This window comes from Dendronephthya gigantea, unplaced genomic scaffold (genome assembly GCF_004324835.1).
Source record: "Dendronephthya gigantea isolate DGI-Jeju-01 unplaced genomic scaffold, DenGig_1.0 000030F, whole genome shotgun sequence".
NCBI classification, from domain to species: Eukaryota; Metazoa; Cnidaria; class Anthozoa; order Malacalcyonacea; family Nephtheidae; genus Dendronephthya; species Dendronephthya gigantea.
Genome location: NW_021163040.1, coordinates 605,644 through 623,528, shown reverse-complemented (window position 1 = coordinate 623,528; position 17,885 = coordinate 605,644). Strand labels below are relative to the sequence as shown.

Here is a 17,885-nt window from a genome sequence, read left to right as displayed (position 1 = left end):
GCCTTAAAGCTAGTTATATATTTAGTTTAAAGAGGAGTGGTCCATTACCTGTCGTCCTTCGCCAGAACCATGCATTGATTTGCATTTATTTCATGTCAAATGACTCTCAACTGACGCTCGCATGCAATGTGAAACGTCGACGTCACTGACTACAGAACCTTGAAAGACTTTAGTCTTTAGAATCTTCATTCATCTTTTTCACGTTAATACTAAGTCGATACATGCCGAAATGGTCACCGACTCATCGGAATCAGCGAGTGCTCCATATAATTACGCATGCAGTCTGCAATGTGAAGCTTCGCTAATTATTCATTTCAATGTCATTAAATGTCTACATATTAAGAGCCATGTGCCTGCCGGTAATGGTCATCGGCTAAAGCTCGTGATATTCATCGTCAGGAGTTTCACGAATTTAACGATCTGCAATTGAAGAAAAAAATAACTTTTGCCACGAGAAATTTAATGTTTAAAACCTCACTAAAGGAAATTAGGACAAAAATATAAAACGAAAACAAAAAAGAAGACACATGCATTTATAGATATACAGGGTGTCCCAAAAAAACGCAACCACTTAAATATGCAAGAATATTAATATTGTTCGGGTTTGCACCATAGTTCAGCTAAAATGACTTTTAGCATTGTAAATGAAGGATTAAGAGCCATTTTCAATTCCCAGAGGTGCTTAACTATTGCGCTTTAGAGCTGTATTAATGTTCTGCATATTTAAGTGGTTGCTTTTTTTTTTGGGACACCCTGTACAGGGTGAGTCAAAAAAAACTGACACCTTTGAAATTCAAATTAGCTGCGAACTTATGGCTGGAATATGACAATTCCCATGTACAATCAACAAAACCGATTTGATAATACTGTTCTTTTGTATTTACCGAGCTTAGAATGCATTTTAACTCCCAATGGGAACAAACTTTTATGTCTTAGGTTAATTAATATGATATGCTTCGTATACTTATGAAATATTTTAAGCAACTTCTGCCACATTACAGCCGCTATGCGACTAATTTGCATAGCTAATTTTAAGAATTTTTTATCACTGCACATATCACAATAGTAATAGTGGAGAGGGGGACATGATAAAAATGGCCCTAACTGGAAATTGGTAATTTAAAGATGGGGGGGATTGTATGTGTTCTGCAGGACCTCGTGCAGAAAATTTTCTGTATTTTCGAGTCCCTATGACTTCATTTCCAGCATTTTGGGGGACAATTAGTATGAATCCATCTCGGCAGAGTGAGGTCTGTAGAGAAAATGCCATTCATCACTGCACATTTCTCATTTTATCACTGCACACTTTACTTTTATCACTGCACAAATTGGTTATCACTGCACACTAAAATTAGGTATGCTAATTTGAATTTCAAAGCGTTTTTTTTTACTCACCCTGTATAGACCCGTGCTTTCCAAAGCATGAGACATGCAGATTATGAACAAATGCAAATTATGACAAATGCAGATTATGAACGGTTTCGTCGAAATTGCTATGCTGAAATTGAAGATAAAACAAAATTATGGTACCAAATCAAGCGATGAATGATATAACATTACAAAAAATTGGGCAAAAATGTCATAGAATGCATGGGCGCTTGCAATAAATAAGCAGAACACCTACAAATATATGGCTAGGAATCGTCGACAATTCAAAGAGAAGAATTGAACACGCCAAGCTCAAATCTAAACATATTGTAATTGCAGATCATTTCAACGTAAACATAGCTATTAATATTTACTCACCCGTCTGCTTCAGCCTGCGGCATGAAGTCATTTTAAAATAATTTACTCACGCAATCAGCTTTTTTTCTGAATCCTTGCCGTTTTGAATTAAGAGTTCTTCGGCTACATGGACAATAGCCGTGGAGAAAATTCTGTTTCCAATTTGCCTCCTAAATTAGCCACACGATCTTGATTCCTATTGGTCGAATCTTTCCCAAACTCGACATATTTGTTAAAGCCGGCACCTAAACTTTGTGCTCTTAGAACATGCTATGTTAATTTTAGATGAAATTACGAGCTGCATCTATTTCAACACCCTGCACATACAGGGTGTCTCAAAAAAAACGCAACTATTTAAATACCTATATTACAATAAGGCACAATGAAAATTTTATTTTAATTTCTCTAGAAAATTTTAAATTTTTGTAGGCCTATTTACCATCATCAGTTTATAAGTTGTGTTAATCCCCAGGAGCAAAAATTCGCGAACAAGTCATTCAAATTTTAACAATACTGTTAGGTGATTTCAATAATTTGGGGGGTTTGGGGACACCCTGTATATCATCATGACGTTTACACAGGCTTTATATAGCGCATTCCTTATTGAGCTCCGACGCATCACACATTAACCACGAGTAATAAATAGAAAATTTCAGTAATAATTTATTTCCGAAAAGAAAGAAGCCAAGTTAGCCAACATTGAACGATGTACTATTGGCGAACAAATTAAAAGCGGTTAACTTTGCAACTGTTTATTTCAACAAGTCGTGACTAGTTCGTAAGGCGAGTCATAAGGTCCATAAAGTTCATACATGCAAAAATATAGTTGCATGGACACGTCTTGAAGAACCCTTATGTCTCAGTAATATTCCAACTATATAATCTAACTCATCTATCTAAGCAATTCGCATGATTACCATTGCCAGTATAACGGTAATTCTGATGATAAATTCGAAAGAATATAGCAAATAACAATAAATCACAATGCGAATATCACCAGCTTTTTTACTCAAAGGAACATGCAAGGATATAGAGCTGAAACAAAATGTTGTAGACATGCATGCAATGAAATTACTTTCGTCCTGTTATATGACAGTTAGCTTTCGAAATTCCTGTTAGTGATTTTGTAGTAAAATCGTCGAAACGCTAACCTGTATTCTCTGCTTCGAACGGTGTAGATGATTGGATTAACGGCAGAGTTGGCTACAAATATGCTACCACTAGCAATATATACACTTGTCGGAACACAATACTTGCAGAATATCTGAATACCATTGACAATAACGGTCGGAATGATACAGAGCAACAACGCGAGGACGATAAATCCGAACGTTTTAATCTGTTTCAACTGCTGCGTGTAAGTTCGCCTTCTGGCAGTTCTGCCGCTTGATGTCTCTTGATTACCAGCGTACGAAGATGATATACTTTCTCTGTCAATTCTTCTCCTCTGTTTTCTTGCGACGTTGTAAATTTTATAATTGAAAATCAGCACTCCAGATAGCGGTGCAGATACATTGAGGGTGAAGAAAAAAGTAAAGGAGACCAAAGAGGTTCTACAGTAAAGTATGTGCGTATCAGGCTTGCCGGCTGAGAAATATACAAAGTTGACGTTTACTACAGCGGCAAACCAAATGATAGATAGTATGATGTAAGTTTTTCTCCAAGTCATTATCATGGGATACTTTAACGGGCGGCTTACATAGATATATCTGTCGGTGGTTATCGCCAACAGATTGGCTATCGATAAAGCGACACCGGCGCACGTAACCGTAGACGCAATCTCGCAAAATAATGCGTGTTTGATATTGCGTTCACCCGCAGCAATGGATGAATATTCGATGGACAATATTGGATAGTAAGTTGAGCAAACCAATAAATCCGCAATTGCTAAGCTCGTCACAAAATACGTCGTGGGCGACTTGGCATTGACCCCGAAAGAGTTATAAAGTATTACCATTATGTTGCCGATGACCCCAACTATCATGCTAAGACATTGAAGTGCTGCCATATTAATAAAAAATTCTCGAGATGGTAAATAATTGTCTGTTAAATTTAGTTTGACCATGTTTTTAGAAGACGACGATTGAGATGGAACCTCGCTACAAGCTTAATTGTTAATTCAACTAGGCCTAAGTCACATTAAGATTTCTGAGCTTCAAGCCAAGCTGTTATGTATTAATTTTGTTCCCAGCTTCAGCGGAGGTCGATTAAATATTTAACATGCATATCGCTTTTGTTCCCGGAAAAATGTCAATTTCGTAACTTAATTTCAACTGATTAAAGATAAGGATGGATAATCCGGCATAAATTCATCGATTTTTAAGAACCATAAATCATTTCAAAATATCATGCATGCATGCATCCATCAAAGGAAATCGTTGTCAATCTTGAAAACCCACTGTGCTCTTGCCTCTCTGACTCTGCGTTTTTCCGTTATTAATTGGTGCTCTTCACTTACGTTATTACTATTTATTTTCGCGTCAAATGAATATTCTAACTGTTATAAATTATTAACCGTGTTAAAGTGACTTAATTGAAAATTGCGAATAACGTAAATATTTCATTATATAATTTTATATAATTACATCTTCCCTACTCCGTCTCATGTGGTCTCAGGCACCGAAAGTTGTTCTCATGCTCTTGCATTCTGGTTGTTCTCATGCTTTAGCTTAAATAATTTTGATAACTAAATGATAACTGAGGAAGAACACTGTTTCTTTTTATGAAATCAGCTCTGTTAATTTTAATATAAGTGCCGGCTATACGTTGATATACAGAAAGAAATGGATAGCACACATGCAGAAGGATACTATATACACATGCAGTGCCTTTTACCAAATGGATCCAAATGGCTATATATTAACATATAAATATGCATGCCTTACGAGCCACCTGCAAGGGCATACAATTGTCGCCAAAATGAAAATTTTCTTCGCCGCGCTGTTTTCACAAGGAATTATTCTAACACCATAATACAATTTCTACTATGTTATTCCTAAAATTTGTAAATTTGCATATCAGATGAAATTGACGGTACGCGTTTCACTGCATTAGAGACATAAACAAAGCTGATTGCAATTGGAAATCCATGCATAGTATAGCTACATATATTGAAATTAGTTTAAAAAAAAAGTTACTTTTTTATCATGGAATTTTCATTAATGTTTTCATTTTTAACACCTTCTGTTTGCACTCACATTATTCCTTTCCGCAATTCCAATAGTCATTACATATCGCAATTACATATTGGCTAATTTGGTATACAGTTGTCAGCAACATTATTAATGTTGAGAATTTTTACCAATCTCATTTCAATTGTAAGGTTCTTAAAAATACGTGTTGTGTCAAGTTAAAGTTTATAAAAGGTCTGCATGTGTATATGCATGTTTGACACAAGCTCCCCACATGAACAAGGGCAGATTTCGTTCTAAGCCAATCAGCGCGTTTGTTGACATTTTTGCTCTCCGCCAATCAGAATGCTTGAAAATAAAAATTGTAAACAAAAGGAGCGAGAAAATATTGCCGTATTCTAAGGCATCCGTGAGCCAGAATATTTACTTTTTATATTCGAAACCGAAAGAATGCAATAAAACATAAATATATCTTGAATTTTGCCGTGGGGTTTTTTAAATTTCAAAACATAACGTGAAATATCGACGTTTGAATTACTGCAATGATGGCGCTCTATGGCTGCAATATATCGTTAATATATCGATAAATTATTTGGGGAATAATGTCGGTTTCCTCTCAGGATTCTCCTTTCCGTCTCATGTTTTCATTTCAGTTCTGAATAATGCTACTTGGAATGAGTTGGATCTTTGGGACAATGAAAACACCATGATATAAATAATAACCATTGTTCGGAGCTTGCTAAGATGTTTTTTCACGCTCAGTGGACATTCTGTCAGAACATATGGCACTGTTTACGCAATAGTAGAGATTCACAGCACCAGCATCCCTGCATATCACCTCAAAGGCATTGGGATCCATTTCTGGTTGGGAAAAATTACCAATGTGAGACTTGATTTTTCTAAGATCATCACTGAAATTTCTTGAGCAGTGAAGAATAATCATCTGCAGAGAGAAATACACTGTCAACTCTTTGGCACTCTTTGTCTGCAACATCCAATATTTTTCCTGTATAAAAATCTTGATTGTCGATGGTATTTGCTTGGCTGCATGGGTGTTAAAGTTATTGTTGTTGTGTCACTTGTTTGGCTCTATGATGCTTCTTGGTTAAGTGCTTGATCTTCTACATTATGTTGACTTTCAGCAACCTTATCAGTGGCTATAATTATATCACCGGCCTGGCTATTAGATTGTTCTTGCTTCTCATTCGATTTTTGGCTGGATTCAAGGTGATGAATGGATGTAGTACCAGTACATTCAGGATTAACATGCATCTGCAGCAGAGTATAGTAAAGTACAGTAAGTTAGCTATAATTATTATATTAATTTACCATAATTAACATGTTGGAGGGTGGAAGGGAGGTGTATAGGATTACTTATATAATTTTATATTATAATGAATGTAACTCTCAATTTAATTATAATTTAATTATAACTCTCATCCCCCACACATTCCTTCCCCTTTTCCCCATCATCTTCGCCCACCTTACTCTCTACCTACTACATTACACTACTAGGTTACAATTAGTAGCATCACAAATAATTTACAATTTACTTGATCATAGATCACAATATAAGATTAGGCATTCAGATGAAGTTTGAGGAATTAAGGCTGTGTTCTGATTGAGTGCCCGGCAATTGTGCTGGCACTTTTTCTGGTGCCTAGGCTTCACACAATTATCTAAATGAAATTGGCATAATGGCATGGTACCCAGGAATGGGCACTACCTCCAGATGTATAATTAAATTGAGAGTTACATTCATTATAATATAAAATTATATAAGTAATCCTATACACCTCCCTTCCACCCTCCAACAGGTTAATTATGGTAAATTAATATAATAATTATAGCTAACTTACTGTACTTTACTATACTCTGCTGCAGATGCATGTTATAATCCTGAATGTACTGGTACTACATCCATTCATCACCTTGAATCCAGCCAAAAATCGAATGAGAAGCAAGAACAAGCTAATAGCCAGGCCGGTGATATAATTATAGCCACTGATAAGGTTGCTGAAAGTCAACATAATGTAGAAGATCAAGCACTTAACCAAGAAGCATCATAGAGCCAAACAAGTGACACAACAACAATAACTTTAACACCCATGCAGCCAAGCAAATACCATCAACAATCAAGATTTTTATACAGGAAAAATATTGGATGTTGCAGACAAAGAGTGCCAAAGAGTTGACAGTGTATTTCTCTCTGCAGATGATTATTCTTCACTGCTCAAGAAATTTCAGTGATGATCTTAGAAAAATCAAGTCTCACATTGGTAATTTTTCCCAACCAGAAATGGATCCCAATGCCTTTGAGGTGATATGCAGGGATGCTGGTGCTGTGAATCTCTACTATTGCGTAAACAGTGCCATATGTTCTGACAGAATGTCCACTGAGCGTGAAAAAACATCTTAGCAAGCTCCGAACAATGGTTATTATTTATATCATGGTGTTTTCATTGTCCCAAAGATCCAACTCATTCCAAGTAGCATTATTCAGAACTGAAATGAAAACATGAGACGGAAAGGAGAATCCTGAGAGGAAACCGACATTATTCCCCAAATAATTTATCGATATATTAACGATATATTGCAGCCATAGAGCGCCATCATTGCAGTAATTCAAACGTCGATATTTCACGTTATGTTTTGAAATTTAAAAAACCCCACGGCAAAATTCAAGATATATTTATGTTTTATTGCATTCTTTCGGTTTCGAATATAAAAAGTAAATATTCTGGCTCACGGATGCCTTAGAATACGGCAATATTTTCTCGCTCCTTTTGTTTACAATTTTTATTTTCAAGCATTCTGATTGGCGGAGAGCAAAAATGTCAACAAACGCGCTGATTGGCTTAGAACGAAATCTGCCCTTGTTTCCCCACATGCGCAGTGACTCGCACATTTTACGTTTTTTGTTTTTTTACGAACAATGAACAAATCGTACAAAAGGAACAGGTATTGACCCTCGTTGTCCATATTTATTCTCCGCTGTCCACCAGGATTCCTCATCTTTGCTGACGATTGTTAAAACTTCCCCTTTTTGGAATGACAGGTCGTCGGGATCCTGAAATTCAGATGCGCATGCTTGCTTATCCAATTTTGCGAAGTTACGTAATGTAAGTTTCCGAAATAAAATCTAAATTACCTCGAAATACTCATATTTCACCCCCTTCTTTTGAATGTAGAAATATCAGCCTGGAACGTATAGGCGCTTAGGAATGTTCCTTGCATACCTTCGGGGAGTCTCTAGATCATCATCGACGAACGACCGTTTTTCAAACCATATAACGGCACTCGAGACTGCATGCATTCGCATGTTCTTATACTTCACTTTTACTCTATTCTGTTGGAAAACTATTTTGCTCCGGGCGCCGGTAAGTCTATCCTCATCTATGCAGTCTCTCGCACCCACCCGAGATGAGTTTGGATATATAGGATATATATTCTGATATTATAGGAAAGTTTTTCAGTATACAGCATGCATGTATTAATGGGAAAGTATACTTATACGCAGATCTGCATGCATGGTTGATTAAAAGAATTTTCAGTAGGTGGTAGCTATATACAAATTGCTCGCTAAAACTTAAATGCGACCCTATTGGATGTTAAACTACATTTTGGTGTAAAGGCTAAACATGAAAATACATGCTGACATGTAAACACTTAGATACCTTTCCATCAAAATTAAAACAAGCAACAACTTTCCATTCTTGTTCAACCTATAATCATAAATAATTATAAATATTATTACAAAGTTTATTAGTCAAATGCAAGCCAGGAATTAGCAGCTGAGAAATTGAGATGTGTCAAGTATCGGTTTTCAAGCAGGAATCGAACCTACACTTGGCGGTGCCGGTGCGGTATCGTACACTTATAAAGTTCCAAATTAGTGCCTGTATAAACTCCATGCAGTGAGTGAAAATTTAATATTTCAGCTATATGTGCATGTTCAAACTATATTGTACAGAAAGACAAGTGCATCCAAAAGGAGGTTTGGTAAAACCTATTCACCAAATGGCAGAATTTTTTTTCCGAATTTTAATTATTTTCGTGGTCATTTACAGTTATATTTTATTCAGTTATCATCACATTATATCATTATATTTGTCTTTGCGCGATGAAAACTCGAATCAATCGTGATATAAACATACTTACAGCATCCGTCAGAGTTGTTGTATGAAGCAAATGGCTTTTGTAAAATTTTATTATCGACGGAATGTCTGCAAATGTTTTCCCCCCAAAGTTGTAATGATCACCCTCGTTTTTAATCCTGTACTGGCTTACTTTATCGTTTTCTCTGAAATTTAAAAGAAGAAATATTTCAGTGATTATCGAAGAATTTCTTTTTGGCTCATTAATACTTCATCACTAGGCTGCGTTTCCAAAAACATATAGCGGCTGTTTTTATATAACAACACATCCGCGTGACTCGTAGATTCGGTGCATCTTTAACTCTTTATTATAGTCACTATATAAGAAAACTTAGCGAGCCCTGTATCTTTACTTTTTTTGCTAAATGTTGTTCTCAAACTATAAGAACAGGTTATGTAGTGTCACTGGCTCTTGAGATGTACTAGACAAAGGCTTTTTTCCTACAGCGGGAAAACAATTTTATGTAGAGCACTAAACAAGAAAATGTTACAGATATATAAAGGCTAAAATGAAGTTAAAAGTCCCGCATGCGTATTTGTATAAACTTCATGATATTTAATTCGATTCAAAGCCAACGCTTTGGGGGCTAGTAATGCTATATATAATATATAGACCATTCTTTCCGCATGGATGTAAGTGAACTTATTCTACAAATATCGCTTACCGCACACACAAGACCGCATTATCAGTTGGACTCCAGTCGTCCCGAACCAAATACGTCCCAGGTAGTTTGCCTTGTAATAACTTTTCCGTATTGGCTCCGTTGATGTCACTGTGATACCAACTATACGAATTAAGAACAATATATATTGTTGCTTTTTTTGACAAATACAACTATTAAAGACAAGATATAGGAAGTATATGATATTGAGCCGAGAACATGCAATCAGTCAAGGAATGCCTCACCGAAAGTTGTGTAAATTGGGGTAATCCATTGGCGTTCTGTTACAACTGGATAGCTGCTTTTTATAATTCTGCAGAATGCATCTACACATTGGTTTTTCTTCGTATGATATTTGTTCGTAGTTGTTGTCCTGATCCGGATATCATAACTAAGAGTTTGGTTCGGTCAAACGCAGTGGAGCAAAGGTCCGTTTCGCATGTGTCAAAACATTTGGCATAAATCATGTGCACGCGCACGTATATAAACATGTCGACAGGCTGACTATAGAAAAAAATTTCCGCGTTCTCTTGCAAGTAAAATTCCCTATTCCGAAATTATAATATGAAAATTCTCGTCATCCATGTTAATGCTTGAGAACATGCATGTTTAATTCATACACCAAACTATGTTCCGAAAGGTGTGCAGCACCACACAAAGTATTGGTCAATATATACGCGCGGATTTCATGCAGCATAACACTTGCATAACTTGGTAACAAATATCTAACTTCTGAATTTCAATTCATTTTTTTTATTGACTTCGCACGTACGCGGGCAGTTTCCTAATTCTTTCAAGAAAGACTGGAATCCGCGTATCAATTAATACATTCAGGCATGCAAGTACGAGGTTGAACATTCAGCAATTTGAAAACTAAAATTCCACCAATAGCTGTTATCCAAATTTTAGTTGAGGTTAGAACACTGAGCTCCATGTAAACTAGAATGCTAATTTGGCTGGAGTTGAAAGACCAGCGCCAGTGCTTTTGTATTGTTGGAAAAATCCGACTTTTGCTTCTAAATGGCGTGCATGATTTGCAGGGTGCGGAGGCTAGTCATCGTCCCACATTCAAGTGACTAAATGAGCTCGCATAGGAACAGAATAACTGAAAAAACCAAACACGAAAAAATCCCGATACTTAGCGATCGAGGAATATCGTTTTCGTTGCCATGCCCATGGTTGAATTCACGGTTATGGCGATAGTATGGCGGGTTACGCGATAGTTCAATACTTTACTGAAAAATATCGCATCTGGTTAGGAAGACACAACATTGATAGGGACAGTGTTGATAGGCATCATTTTGGCTTCTTCATTCAACAATCTTATCTTCTTCATCTGAACATAAACTCTCAACATACTCGCTTCATCGGTGAGTACGATTCCCGAAAATCACGCGAGACCACGCGCAGGGACAAAAATGACGGGAATAATGTGAAATCAAGGACAAGAAGTGACCGATTCTGGCGACGAAATACACCGTATTCTCGACGAAAGACATACAGAAAACATAAAATATTGAAGTACAGGTAAAATACGTTCGACGGTAATATATTTTACGCCTTGTTCCAGTACTTTTACCGATTTACGAAGCGGTATATTAGGCCGAATACAGTATGTGGGCCTATTCCACAACTACAAACCATGTTGACAAATTGCCGAAAAATTTCTCGCGTTCAAATTACCGCGCATATTAGGGCTGCGATGCTACAAGCTCACAATGATCTTTTCGGTAAGTACACCATGCCCTCGGCTCGGAAAATATCACCACTCCCGGAAATATTTCGCAAAAGCCGCGTTTACACTACGTGTTTGACATGGCCTGGACCAGACCTAGCCCCCAGGCCTAGGTGTGAACGTTGTTTATCCCGCCTAGACCAGGCCTGGACCTTCATGGTGTAGGCCACAAAATTCAGACCGACATTAAAAGGTGACCTGGATTGGAGCATGATTTTTGTAATGTGAACGGGCTTTACCTAGTCCTGACAAATTTTGAACTTAATAGCACGATTTGTATAGGATCCATACTAGTATTAACACTATTCGGCGTGTTTTGGGTCCTGTTCTATCTTGTTCAGTTCTAGGCCTCTGGTGTAAACGCGGCTAAAAAACAGGATAAAGCGTAATGCCATAAGATAAGAGGAAGAAAAAGAAAAACTCTCGCCAATCTCTATAGCTATATCTTAACCGCTCGTATGTCATATATTACAGTTTAGTATTTTTGCACAAGTGAATATAACAAATCCTACTTTCTAATTGGGCAAATTTGACGTATGATGCTGTTACATTCACCTTCAGGTGAATAATTATAACAAATTTCAAAATGGCGGCTAGCCGTTTTGTGGAAGTTTCTTCCAAAGAGATATGCGAACAAATGCAGTTCTTGTGTCAATTCACTTGTGCAAAAATACTAAAACAATTATTCGCCTTAGGCTTGGTGATTATCGGGGAATAATTGTTTATAATTATATAGCTACTATAGATTAGAAGGATTAGAAGTAGTATGCCAAGGTTGGCAAGAAAATTATATGTGGAACATACATCGACGGTGTTTAAACATGAATAATAAAAATATAAACATCTCTTTAACAAAATACGCCAAAAAATAGCAGCCACTATTAAAGTCTAAGACTAAGTACACGATAGTTTCACTAAGTTTGTACTTTTGTTGAAATTTGCTTGTCCCAAAGCGGGATGCCTGTTGCCGTGCGAAAACCGTTGTTTCAAAACATATATATATATACATATACATATACATATATATATATATATATATATATATATATATATATATATATATATATATATATATATATATATATATATATATATATATATATATACACGTCATAAGAAAAACCGTTTTTGTGATAGTATGGCGAAACGATACAAAACAGAGGGTTATCTGGAATATTGTCCTCCTTCGACTTTACCAATTCCCACAATTGTTTAGATAGCTAATGCTCCAGGCTTTGCAGATGAAATACTTTAAGTCACTTAGGACAACTTGATTTGCACACCAACATGAAATGTCAGAACAATATACGACGTACCAACTTTTTATTACTGTTCTTGCGCACTTATATATAACATAAAACGATTAATTAAAAAAGCTATCACACATTGTTTAATTCCGTTGTACGAAGATCCGCACTTCACATTACACGTTTTACTGAAAGGAGGGAAAGCTAGAAGACCGAACTTATAGGCAGAATTGTGGCGCATCGACATCACACTATAGTTTTTCTCGCCGCCGGGTGCGAAAAGCACTATGTATAACATCCCACCTAGGCCTATAGTTAATGCTTTAAGCTCATTTGAGCACAAATTTTTCAAATCTAAATTATTCCGTAGATTGGAATGTTCCAATTTGTTTCACGGATGCGGCATGAAAGAGTTTCCAAATATTCTTCGGTACGGAAATGCTACGGATGGCACTTCATCTTTGCCGCCAGTTAAACGTTGTATGAGCACCGGAGTGCTTAGTAATGACCAATCCAAACAATGTGGAAGTCCACGTTGAAATGTTGCAGAAATAATCAAATTTGATTGCTTTGAACCATTAAATTAGATCAAGAAATTTTAATTAAAAAATTGCTAGTGAGTGTTAATTAGGGAGTAGATTTACTGGATGAGGTATAGAGAAGTGCTAAAATAAGTTAAACTGATGTACGCTTATTCGTTTATCTGTTTCAAGATAGCACCTTGAGATCAGATCCGGTATCGTCAGGACAAGGTGTAGTTCCGTCATAATTCACGACTTACGTATCATACTATTATGATAGTTATCATTATTCTTGTAATGTCATTTATTATTGTATGTATGTATTTTCAATTTGGTTTGCATCCAAATATAAATTTGGTTTGCATCCAAATATAACCATGTAAAGATTATGTACATGTACAGATATCTCAACATAATTGACTACACATCATTCCGCGTCCGTGAAACAAAAATAGAATCAAGAAAAATAATATTGTAAAAGATAAGGCAAGTAGCTTTCACTGTTTGCATATGCAAGCACAATCACTAACTACTGCATGTCTATGCTATGAATTTCGAAGTTATTGAAAAAAACTATACATGTGATGGCAAATCACGAATTTAAACGTGTATTGTTTCATTGCAGTCCGTCCTACTTTGCATTCTTCAATTGCTGAGATAACCAATCTAGGCCTTCATAAAGACCATCACCACTTGTTGCACAAGTTGCTTGGATATACCAATTGCGATTTCGCAATGAATGCAAACCGAGTTTGTCCGTTATTTCTGCCGCGTTCATCGCGTTGGGCAAATCCTAAAATAAAAAACCCATACAAATTTAGCTAAGAAGTAAGATCATTGGATGACAGGTATTTGTTTTTCAAAAAACAAGTTTAGCAAAAATAATTCGACTACTATTACCGTGTAGCTGTTTTAATTGCTGTTAAATATTTTTTGTTTATTTAACATCAGTTTAAAATTTTATTAATACTACTGTAAAAGCATGCATACTTTAGTAATATCAATACCACAGAATTAATTACATTGATCATATAGGAAGATATGCACTACAATAATTATGCCATCATTACATCAAAAAACAAAAGGTCAAAAGAAAGAAAATGGGTGCTGATGGTTGAAAACGGATTGACGGTTTTGCCAAATTAACTAAGGAAGCTACTAACCTTTTAATAAAGAATAAGCCAGCATTATAACTACATGAGCACTATTTGCAATGAATTTTTGGTGTTTTGTGAATAAATAAAGGAAATAATTATAACAAAATTTCATAATCCAACTTTTGTCTATCACATTTATGCAAACATACTCATGAATAGCACCTTTCCTAAATGGATGACAAGAGAGATTGATAGATATGCATTTAATTGCTTTCATAAAAAAGAGGTTTAACCATATACTTAATGTTTCAGTTCAAAGTTTATATTGATACCCAGCAGAAAATCCTGGGCTATAGGTATACCCCTAATACTTTTAGGTACATATATATATATATATATATATATATATATATATATATATATATATATATATATATATATATATATATATATATATATATATATATAGGCAACTGGCAGTTTAATCAGATTATTAAAGGGACCACAATTTCATGGATTGTTCTGATTTTTTAGTCCATTTGATAACCAATGTAATCCTTCATAAAGACCATCCCCACTGGTGGCACATGTGGATTAAATATAGCAGCTTTGCCTTTTAAAAGATGGCAAATTAGGTTTGTCAGTTACTTCAGCTGCATTAATTTGCATTAGGCAAATCCTACAAGAAATGCAGGTTAGTATATATTATTATTTAGTTATGGTTAGTTATTTGTTTAATTTTGCTTTGTAATAGCAAAAATGATTAAGCCTTTAAAACAATAATTGTTAATAATATGTGTTAAGTTGCAAACCACTTTCTCCATGCACTTATATAATACATTAAACTTTATTTTAGACTAGGATATTTGAATTAGAGATTAGAAAATGAGCACTACTTTTTGCAGGTTTCAAGACAAAAAGCATTATATAAAAAAGAGATATTTCTCTATTTCTTTTTAAAATATCAAAATTACAAACAAATAAATAGAAGAATTATCAATGCTACAAAAAATTCTAAGATTGGGAAATTTCACAACACAGATTCCTGGAGACACTTAAATGCCAGGCATCCTGCTGCTTAGTCAAACACAGCTGTGCAGGTCAAGAATCTGATCACTTTTTGCAAAACAGAATTGTTGAATGCATGTAGGGATTCATTTGTTATATACAATGACATTTGCTTCGTGGATCCTAGACTTGGTTCAATATGCCAAATCAGTAAGTGCCGATTCAGACCCTGTTTTGGGACTTTTGGCAGGAGTGAATATTTTGGACAGCAATATTTGTCGGTAGAATGGAAGATGTTGCAGTGTTGAGTGTTATACACCCAACCACAATGTTGAACATTTCTGAAATGCAAATATTGACCCACACTGGGAAGTAAGTTTGTCACTTTTGAGCTAGAAAACACCATAAAGATGAGACATTACGGATTAAACATATTTTCCTATTGCAGGATAGCATAAGCTATGATCTATTACAATGTAGATATCTTGTATTATATTTCAAAAATTGTAAACATACATACAGAAATGTACATTTATACAAACAACCTAATGTCAGCATTAATCAAATGGTTGAATGCAAAACTTGTACTAAACCAATAGGACTCTATACCAATTTGGGTGTTTATTACCCTAGTCAAATCATTTTCACAAGTAAGTGTGACAATGTTACCACAAGATGCTGTAATTTGCAATAACCTCATTCAACTCTAGCTGTTTGTGTGCTCCAATTTACAATATATAATATCAAACATTTCAAAATGTTTTATATTGAAAGAAGTGGAAACTTTACAAACAGCAGTCACAGCTTCAAAAAGAAGAACGTCTGATGTGAAATAATCACATATCACATACTTTTCAAGAAAAATTTATTCTACAATTTACAGTCTGAACACTAATTTATATAATGAAAGTGTATGATTGCCTATTGATTGCAGTCTACTAACAGTGATAAATTTCTAAATATACACAATCTACTGAATTCTCTCACATCAGATTTACAAAATATTAGGGAGGGACTTTATGGTTGATATGAGTAAAAACGAAAAGTTTAATGTAAATAGTAAAGTCTTATCGCAATTTGGCGGAAGCATATATTTCGACATACATATATACTTGATGAGATGTCATGTATAAAACTAAAATCGTACTGATATAGGTATGTCGCAGATAAAGGGCCTAAAAAGTTTTTTCTCAGCATATGAGAGAAAGGAAATCAAAGACATTTCTTAATACAAGACGTTCAACGTAATTTTTCAAAATTTTTTGTAGTTTACCTGTTTATTTGCAAAAACCAAAAGCACAGCGTCTCTCAGTTCGTCTTCGTTCAACATGCGCATTAACTCTTCTCTTGCTTCACCAACTCGCTCCCTATCATTGCTGTCGACTACGAAGATTAGACCTTAAAAAAGACAAAGAAATATAACTTTGCTGGAACGAATGAAAGGACGCTAAAAGTCAGCTTAATATCAAATATACAGTCGGACAAACCTTGGGTATTTTGAAAGTAGTGTCTCCATAGTGGTCGGATTTTATCTTGGCCGCCAACGTCCCACACTGTAAAACTGATATTTTTATATTCCACCGTCTCCACGTTAAATCCTAAAATATAACGCGATGTTAAAGATGTCAAACACCCATTGTCTTGAATATTTTCAAGATGGCGACCGAGCGCGATTTCGTAAAAAGCTCACACAGAAGCGTTTGGATTCGGAACGAAATACGAAGATATCTTACCTATTGTTGGAATCGTAGTTACAATTTCACCTAGTTTTAGTTTGTACAAGATAGTGGTCTTGCCAGCCGCGTCTAAACCGACCATAAGAATCCTCATTTCCTTCTTCCCGAATAAACCTTTGAATAGGCTAGCGAAGGCACCCATGTTGATAGTCGAATTTAAAAGAACGTAAGTACAGTCGAAAACTGTGTATTTAACTGCCAAAGACGATCAACTATACGTCGCTAATTATAGGTAATGATACTTGAAAAAATATCCCTCTTTATGGCAGCTTTTCTGTCGTTCAGAAGAAATAAAAGTTTTACAAAAGTGCCTTTGCAGGTTTCGACTTGTGGAGCGAGGGCGCGTCACATGTGCCACGTAATTTGAACGGAAATATGTGGAAATATGTATCTTCCGATCTTTCTCGATGAATGACGAATACCTACGATCAACCACCGACACCCTTCCGAATATATAAGCACGCGGATCCGGATCGCGGGCTTGGATCAGGGAGTGTTAAAGATTGACTATGTATGATAACAAAAGGTGTAATAATTTCACAACTTATTCCCAAATGAAAACTTTTACCTCTACCAAATGAAACCTTTTACCTCTACAAACCTTTTACCTCTAAAAGTGTGTCTTCTAGCTCGAGATCGCTAATGTTAGATTTACTTGTCCTTTTACTATATTCCCAAATGCACTGTTTTTGTTTTCTGTTTTTGGTGCGTGGAGACGAATATTTAATTATCTCCCATTTTTCATAAAATCATATGATTTTGCGATTAAAATATTCGATATATATATATATATATATATATATATATTTAAAAATGCATATTCAGACTACGAAAGGTCATAAAAAGGGCCAAAGAGAAAATAAGTC

At 35.4% G+C, this 17,885-nt stretch overlaps 3 protein-coding genes across 3 annotated transcripts; all 3 read right to left on the bottom strand.

The window, feature by feature from the left end:
• Positions 1 to 2,820: 2,820 nt before the first annotated feature.
• LOC114524160 (octopamine receptor Oamb-like) lies at positions 2,821 to 3,682 on the bottom strand. The gene has a single exon (XM_028545289.1). The coding sequence runs from the start codon at positions 3,680 to 3,682 to the stop codon at positions 2,822 to 2,824; it is 861 nt and encodes a 286-aa protein (XP_028401090.1). The 3' UTR covers position 2,821.
• Positions 3,683 to 7,471: 3,789 nt separating this feature from the next.
• LOC114524214 (adapter molecule Crk-like) lies at positions 7,472 to 11,210 on the bottom strand. The gene is made up of 5 exons (XM_028545354.1): positions 9,921 to 11,210; positions 9,679 to 9,798; positions 9,018 to 9,159; positions 8,534 to 8,581; positions 7,472 to 7,926 (listed from the first exon to the last, which is right to left on the bottom strand). Exons 1-5 carry the CDS (start codon positions 10,007 to 10,009, stop codon positions 7,783 to 7,785), a joined length of 543 nt encoding a protein of 180 aa, XP_028401155.1. The 5' UTR covers positions 10,010 to 11,210; the 3' UTR covers positions 7,472 to 7,782.
• Positions 11,211 to 12,698: 1,488 nt separating this feature from the next.
• On the bottom strand, positions 12,699 to 17,384 carry LOC114524183 (ADP-ribosylation factor 1). The gene is made up of 4 exons (XM_028545311.1): positions 17,017 to 17,384; positions 16,771 to 16,881; positions 16,557 to 16,681; positions 12,699 to 13,971 (listed from the first exon to the last, which is right to left on the bottom strand). Exons 1-4 carry the CDS (start codon positions 17,159 to 17,161, stop codon positions 13,810 to 13,812), a joined length of 543 nt encoding a protein of 180 aa, XP_028401112.1. The 5' UTR covers positions 17,162 to 17,384; the 3' UTR covers positions 12,699 to 13,809.
• Positions 17,385 to 17,885: the final 501 nt, after the last annotated feature.

What these genes read in the sequence shown, in the direction of transcription:
- LOC114524160 (XM_028545289.1), bottom strand. Translation starts at nt 3,682, where the DNA reads ATGGTAATACTTTATAACTCTTTCGGGGTCAATGCCAAGTCGCCCACG.
- LOC114524214 (XM_028545354.1), bottom strand. Translation starts at nt 10,009, where the DNA reads ATGTGTAGATGCATTCTGCAGAATTATAAAAAGCAGCTATCCAGTTGT. An exon ending in CCCAATTTACACAACTTTCG is followed by an intron (nt 9,799 to 9,920) that starts GTGAGGCATTCC and finishes TAATTCGTATAG; the next exon opens with TTGGTATCACAGTGACATCA. An exon ending in GTTTTAATTTTGATGGAAAG is followed by an intron (nt 7,927 to 8,533) that starts GTATCTAAGTGT and finishes TCTGAATTTCAG; the next exon opens with GATCCCGACGACCTGTCATT.
- LOC114524183 (XM_028545311.1), bottom strand. Translation starts at nt 17,161, where the DNA reads ATGGGTGCCTTCGCTAGCCTATTCAAAGGTTTATTCGGGAAGAAGGAA. An exon ending in AACTACGATTCCAACAATAG is followed by an intron (nt 16,882 to 17,016) that starts GTAAGATATCTT and finishes GTTATATTTTAG; the next exon opens with GATTTAACGTGGAGACGGTG. An exon ending in TGGTTTTTGCAAATAAACAG is followed by an intron (nt 13,972 to 16,556) that starts GTAAACTACAAA and finishes TTTTTATTTTAG; the next exon opens with GATTTGCCCAACGCGATGAA.